The sequence below is a fragment of the Nerophis lumbriciformis genome, linkage group LG13, assembly GCF_033978685.3.
Source record: "Nerophis lumbriciformis linkage group LG13, RoL_Nlum_v2.1, whole genome shotgun sequence".
Classification (NCBI taxonomy): domain Eukaryota; kingdom Metazoa; phylum Chordata; class Actinopteri; order Syngnathiformes; family Syngnathidae; genus Nerophis; species Nerophis lumbriciformis.
In genome coordinates, this window is record NC_084560.2 from 24,839,570 (window position 1) to 24,847,370 (window position 7,801).

The following is a 7,801-nucleotide window of genomic DNA, read 5'->3' on the forward strand; positions in this document are numbered from 1 at the left end:
GACTTAATAAAAAAAAATTAAAAAAAGTAACAAAAAGTGTAAATAGCATCGGAAATTAAAAATAGTAATTCAACACAGACTAGAACATACATTTTGCACACCAAAATAAACTATGTACAGACTACAGTGTTTACGATTGTGTGTTAGTTTATTTATATTACATATAATAAATTATTCTTAAATACATACATACAATTTTCTTTGAATATACGAGTGTTATGTTTTTCCTTTGGCAGCAGCTAATATAGTTTAATGTCAAAGTTTTAATTTACCCTATATGATGGCTGTCCTTATGGGGCCACATGTAACAGTGACTATATATCACATTTAATGAATAATCGCCTCATGATATTGGCACACAATTGCCTTTGCATTTATTTATTATTTTTCTTTGATGTACAAATTGATGGATAACTTGCTTTAAAATCACAAGTCAGGGTATGAAGCAGATATTAATTTGATTTGAACAAAAAATGTTTGAAATATATGTTGATATAATGTTTTTTTTGTATGATCAGATAATATTAAAGTTTATTGGCCATACAATTGCATGCAGTGCGTGCAAATGTTATGTCAAAATTGAAAGAACAAATACTTTTAGTATGAAAAATAAAGTTCTTTATTCAAGCACGTTATTCCCAGGCTCTTGTGGCGGGCCCCAGGCCTTGAGTTTGACACAGGTGGTGTAGTATATACCATTATGTATTTACAAGTATATATATTTTTTATTATTATGTGACCTGAAAACCTAATAGAAAAATATCAAATTACAATCAAGTATTGCGCTATGTCAATCTAATCCAGTGACATTAGGATATTCGGATATTATTTAATTTTTTTATTCCAGTTTTTAATTTATTTTATTCCTGCTTGTATTTATTTTATTTGGGTTTTATCGTTGTATGTTTTTTTTTCTTTGATATGGATCCCTTTGGTCTGAAACAAAATGACGACTAGGAGAACTGATTACCGCAATTTTCCCCCCGTTTTGTTTTTTGTGTTATGTTTGGGACTAACCGGCTGCCGTAGTCCCGGCTGTATCAGTTATGGCCGCTCTTACCGGAAGTGTTTCTAACTTGCTGGGAAACTTTCAAAACATATAACAATTTCGAGCATGTGCATGTAAGTAACATCTTAAACGAGCAATAAAAACTATATATTTAGATCTATTCATATTTAATATTTTCAAAATAAAACTATCTCACTCGTGTTGGTTAATTTAGGTTCAGACTGCCCCGCTAACGATTAGCAATATTTTATTTTGAAGGTAGATCTACTTCGTCTTTTCCGGTGTGGTTCATTTGACGGCTTGGTGGTTTAACCTCAGCTTGTGTAACTTCATGGCTGCTGCACATGTTACTTATTCTTGTCGGTGAGACAGAGGTGAGTTTGATGTCCCTTTAATAACGTTGTGTACGTTTTAAGCAGCTACGTTACAAACATGTACAAATGATATAAATGGCAGCTGTCTTGTTTTATAACATTTATATTTCATAAAGGACTTATTTCACTACCATCTACAGCATGGATGGCATGTTTGCTTGTAACATGATAGTAAAACAACTTTTTGCTTTAAATGTATTTGAATTTGAATTTACATAGTTAAACTGTTAATGTAGGGCACGTTTAAGGACTGCATGTATATGTTATGACGTAGCATTTAGCACCTAACTGTTTACTCTATGCCCAGCTTTTCATAATAACTATAATAACTCCTCTCATATCTTTAATTAATGTTGCATTTGTGTTTTTCACAGACCCATAAATGGCTGCCCGTGTCCTGTGTAGCTTGAGGGCAAGACTGTGCTACCTACCAGGTTTGAGAAAGGGTTATGCTCATTGTGCTATTGACAAACTTGACAATGAGATGTTGGATGAGAAGGACAGGATAGCTGAGGACTCACAGTTACTGGATGCTTATTTTCATGAAGGCTACAATCTCCATTACAATCCATCCTCTTATCATTACCCTGTGGGCAAATCTGCTCTCTCCTCCTGTCAAAGCGTTAATGATGACAAAGAACAGTGTCTGGTCACTGTCGCGCCTTCCGTCTGGCAACCGAGCAATCGCTACAGAGTGACGTCCTCCCGGCATATCTCCAACTTGGCGATCAACAAAGGCTCTGAACTGAAAAAGACGCAGCCTTCGCATCACACAACACCTGTGTCACCTGATGTTAAAGTTGATACACGCGCCTTCATCAAATGTCGACCAGAGTATTCAACCATCACCCTTGACCTCACCCAGCGGCCTCCTCCTATCAATTGGGAACATGTTGTGCAAATCCTCCAGAGAGTGTCGGGCATCAAAGACAGCATGAAACCATCGGATGTGTCTCGTTTTATTGTGGATCTCAGCCACATTCACACAGACAATGTGTCATTAGTGAAAAGCGAGCAACGCTTTGTCATGCTGCTTCGCTACATGGTGGAGAATCTTCATCTCTTTTCTCTCACTGAGCTCCTCGACGTGCTGCGCTCGTTTGTGTGGCTGGAAATGCCTCGTGGCCACACTGTCCTCCAGCCGTTTGAGGACGAGCTCATTCGCCGAGCAGATGAGATGAGGTTTGACCAGTTGCTGCTCGCTGCAGACTTGTGGCGCTGCATCGGGAGGAAAGTGCCCCAATTCTTAAAGCACCTTTATGACTTAGTCCATTTGTATCTAGGACAAGTGGAGGTTCCTGAGTTGGTCCAACTGCTTTACATCATGGGAGAAGGGAGGTACTGCCCAAAAGTCCTGGTCCAGCCCATAGAGCAGCTACTCATGCGCCAATTACACCATTTACAGCCGGAGGAGGTTGGCACGTTATGCTTGGGCCTCTTCAAATCCCAAACGTCTCTCTCTGAGGCCGCTGTGATTAGTCTTTTTGATAAAGCGCACTCTCACGTTGAGGACATGAGTGACTTTGCTATTGTCAATGTGCTCAAGTACATGCGTTTCAGCTACTTTCTTCACAGGCCCTTCATGGAGGCCATGACGCATGAGGTGCCACGCCGGGCTGGCCGGATGGGTGTCTCTGGGTTGATGCATGTGGCACTGACTTGTTCGGCAATGCGTTACCGTAACGATCGCATACTTGCTGCAGTCGCTGAGGAAATTCCATCATTGGTGCCACAATGCCGGAGTAAAGACTCGTGCAAGCTGTTGTGGGCTTTTGGCACCTTAGGGTTCCTCCCAGTACAAAGACCAAACTTGTACCCGAGTCTGACAGAGGACCTCAGGAAAAAGAAGGCTGAATTCCAACAATACCCAGAGCATCTGCTCACTGGTCTTCTCGGCTTGGCCTATGTCTCACAGTTTCCAGAGGATCTAATCGCGTTAGCCTTGAACCCTGACTTTGTCAACTTAGCACTAACGTCAACAAAGCTGGACCTCAAAAAAGACTTGTTCACCTTAGATGGAGTCGTGGCCCTGGAGCTGCCACACTGGACCGGTCCTCGACTGAGCCGTGAACTGAGGCAAGAGGTGACAGAAATGTTGTGGAATGTTATTCAACCTGAAATATGCCAGAAACCGGAGGTGAAGTGGGCCGAGACCACATTGCAGGAGTTGCTAGGAGGAGAGGAGTTTGTCTGTAAGCGAATGATTCTCCCCCACATGCGTTCAATTGACTTTGAAGTGCACCTCGATCCATCTGGTCAGCCCATACCTGTCAGCACAGAATGCCAAACAGCCACAATATCTCCCCAGAACTGCTCCTCCAAAAGTGCTTCAAACCATAGTTGGGAGAGAATAAATAGTGGAGTAAGCGTGACAGATGAACTTATAGCGCAGCTTGCAAATTCTAGAAACGCCCCAATTCCAACAATCCCCCCTTCTGAAGTTAGAACTCCTTCCATAGTGGAGCCTGATGAAAGTGGAAAATTGTTCAAAACTGGGCTGAACCTGAGAGCCATCATCACAGATATGCTCACCAAACCAAACATCCAAAAATCCTCCCTTCAGGACTCTGTCGTTAAACTTGCCATCCAGGTGCCCAGCAGGAACCACTACTGCTACAAATCACAGCAGCTGTTGGGCCTTCACGCCATGAAGATGAGGCAGCTGAAGATGGCAGGATATAGAGTTGTAGAGCTTTGCCACCACGAGTGGGGTCCTTTGTTAAGGAAAAGTAGGACTGAGAAGATGGCCTACCTTCACTGTAAGGTCTTCAACAGCCTGGATAGTTGACCAGGGATTTAAAATTAAAATACTTTGCTACCTTGTTTGGCAGAGTTTTGTTGATAAAAATGTGCTAAGCACCGCAAAAATATATTCTATTGACATTTTTGTTGCTTGTTGCATCTAAATAAAAAATATAACATATGATGCTAAAAAAAAGTACCACCTTGTTCATCATCTTTTCAAATTAAGGTATCCACTGCCAGCCATCATTGCGAGTCAAATATATTAATATTCGGTTGGTCTGTTTGAAAATAACTAGCATGTTCTCTCCATGTTGCAGTTTGATTTGTCTGGTGTGAACTAATTAATCATTAATTCAGTCAATTTTATTATTAGTAGAAAAGGTGGTTTTGTTTATGATTTAAATGAAATGTCCATAATCAGCTCAAAATGGAAGCCAATGAAATCAGCACCATTAAATGCTGTGTCTTTCAAAGCAGTTGTTAACAACTTTTTATAATTTTTAGTTTTCAAAGTCAACATCAGGGATTCTCAAATGCTGGATGTGCAACCCACTTTTGGGTGTGTGGCAGACAGCTAGCCAAACATTACAATATGAAGAATAAAATATAAAGCCAACATCTCACTTTTTGTGTTTTATTTTGAAATAAAACAATTACTTGATAGGTGTTTTCCTCATTGGTATATACTCAATACGCAAATTAACTAATTTTGTTGTCTTATGTAGCCATGAAGTGGCGACTTGTCGCCCGAATGCTGCTGGGATATTCTCCAGCAACCCCGAAAGGGACAAGCGGTAGAAAATGGATGGATGTAGTGCAATTTTAATATTAAATTGTGTATTCATTTTTTAAGTCACATTTCAACATGTTTCACCTAATTTTTCTAATGATAAGCTCTGAAAAGCACTGGAGTTATGCTAAAAACAATTTCAGTATAAAGAAATTGCTTGGTTGGATTGCAATACAAATGGGAGAGTGAACACATGTGGGTTCCAGGTTGCGAATAGTTAAGAATTTCTGTTTAAAATCACTACTTGATGCTAAACAAGTACTATAGGGGCTAGGTTATTGTAATGCTTACATTTTTCTCACCCTTCATAACAAATTCACATTGACATATCGTATATTTACACTTGCACAGTTAAACGTGCACAAAGGAGTAGATAAATACAGTATTTTATTGAAACCAAGCTTTTCTAAGAAATACACGGGATGAAGAATGTGTAATAGTAGTTAGTAGATCGTGTATTCACTATCAAATCCATCCATTGGTTTATTGAAAGGCTATTGAATGAGCTGCATGATTAATTGCCACTAGAGGGTGCTCTCCAACAAAGACCGTGATGAACAGCCACTACATCACAATGCACTTGCACGATCCAATGAGATCTTATACAAGATTGTTTTAATCACAAATTGTTAATGACATACACATTGTGCCATTATGTATCTACATGTGAGGGGCCAAATGTTAAAAGCAGCCTAAAGTGTGATGCAATTTTACGCTGCTGGGCCACAATAATAAGCATTGTATGTCGCAATAGTGCAGGTTTCCCCAATGTTTTTGCCTGGTCAGGGAATAAGTAAACCCTAAAGTTTTAACATAAACATTTCTTATACCTTCTTATATTAGCAATTAGACAAATTGGACCTGGCAGCACGGTGGCACAGTGCATGTGCCTGGTGGTTAGTGCATGTGCCTCACAATACAAAGGTCTTGAGTTCAATCTCGGGCTCGGGATCTTTCTGTGTGGAGTTTGCATGTTCTCCCCGTGACTGCGTGGGTTCCCTCCGGGGACTCCGTCTTCCGCCCACCTCGAAAAACATGCACCTGGGGATAGGTTGATTGGCAACACTAAATTGGCCCTTGTGTGTGAATGTGTGTGAAAGTTGTCTGTCTATCTGTGTTGGCCTTGTGATGAGGTGGCGACTTGTCCAGGGTTTTTTGATTGATTGAAACTTTTATTAGTAGATTGCACAGTGCAGTACATATTCCGTACAATTGACCACTAAATGGTAACACCCAAATAAGTTTTTCAACTTGTTTAAGTCGGTGTACCCCGCCTTCCGCCCAAATGCAACTGAGATAGGCTGCAGCACCCCCCGCGACCCGAAAGGGACAAGTGGTAGAAAATGGATGGATGGATGGAAATTAGACCTTTCATGTCCCAAAAGCTACCTCTTTTTAATTTCCTACCTCTAGGTGAGCAAGGGGCATCGTTTTGAAGACCAGACGACTTTGATTCACATTTAGCGCCTTTTTTTTTGAAAAAACAAAACAAAAAAACAAACAATTGAAAACTTGTATGTAATCCGAGACATGACCCACCCTGCCCCTCTAACACCTTGCTCTCTAATACAGGGATTCTCAAATTGGTACTACATCTAGTGGTACACAAGATAATCACTTAAATATTCAACCACAGTTTTACAGTTTTACAGTTTGAACTGTGTGTAATGTTAGTCATCAAAACTAATAAATCCATCCATCCATCCATTTTCTTCCGCTTATCCGAGGTCGGGTCGCGGGGGAAGCAGCCTAAGTAGAGAAGCCCAGACTTCCCTCTCCCCAGCCACTGCGTCCAGCTCCTCCTGGGGAATCCCGAGGCGTTCCCAGGCCAGCCGGGAGACACAGTCTTTCCAACGTGTCCTGGTTTTTCCCCGTGGCCTCCTGCCGGTCGGACGTGCCCGAAACACCTCCCTAGGGAGGCGTTCGGGTGGCATCCTGACCAGATGCCCGAACCACTTCATCTGGCTCCTCTCGATGTGGAGGAGCAGCGGATGACAGAGCTTCTCACCCTATCTCTAAGGGAGAGCCCCGCCACCCGGCAGAGGAAACACGTTTCGGCCGCTTGTACCCGTGATCTTGTCTTTTCGGTCATAAACCAAAGCTCATGACCATAGGTGAGGATGGAAACGTAGATCGACCGGTAAATTCAGAGCTTTGCCTTCCGGCTCAGCTCCTTCTTCACCACAACGGATTCATACATAGTCCGCATTACTGAAGACCCCGCACCGATCCGCCTGTCGATCTCACGATCCACTCTTACCTCACTCGTGAACAAGACTCGGAGGTACTTGAACTTCTCCACATAGGGCAAGATCTCCTCTCCAACTCGGAGATGTTACTACACCCATTCTGGGGTGAGAACCATGGACTCGTATTTGGAGTACATCGACCTTGTTTTTAATGAATATTTAGGTCTACTACACTACTGTATTTTAATGGTGGTCATTATGGTGGTACTTGGAGAGCCAAGTGTTTTCTGAGATGGTACTTGGTGAAAAAAGTTTGAGAACCACTACTCTAGTGGAGATAGTGCCTGAGTCCCAACCTTTGTTTGTGAAGTCTCTTCTTTCCTTTGCTCACTAGACATTTTCTTGACATGCTTAATTAGCTGGCTATAAACAAAAGTAGGTAAATAGAGGATAATCATCAGGCTCAGACACTGTATTGCAGGCAGTTAGCCGAGGAGCTGTTGAATGCTCTCTCAGTAATCCTCGTCTTATTTGCATTTCAATTCTTCAGCTTTTTCACCGGCTGGAAGCTAATCCAGCGGCGGCTGAATGTGGCCTCGGCGTGCATAGACATCTCTTGAATCATCCCAAGGGAGAGATACTACATTGTGTCTGCTCTAATTCTTTCATTTACTTCATTGTACGAAACTGACAA

At 41.7% G+C, this 7,801-nt stretch overlaps 1 protein-coding gene across 1 annotated transcript; it reads left to right on the forward strand.

Annotated features, from left to right (window-relative positions):
- The first annotated feature begins 1,267 nt into the window (after nt 1–1,267).
- fastkd5 (FAST kinase domains 5) lies at nt 1,268–4,750 on the forward strand. Its single transcript, XM_061971229.2, has 2 exons — nt 1,268–1,383; nt 1,758–4,750. The coding sequence occupies exon 2, from the start codon at nt 1,766–1,768 to the stop codon at nt 4,169–4,171; it is 2,406 nt and encodes an 801-aa protein (XP_061827213.1). The 5' UTR covers nt 1,268–1,383; nt 1,758–1,765; the 3' UTR covers nt 4,172–4,750.
- The last annotated feature ends 3,051 nt before the right edge of the window (nt 4,751–7,801 follow it).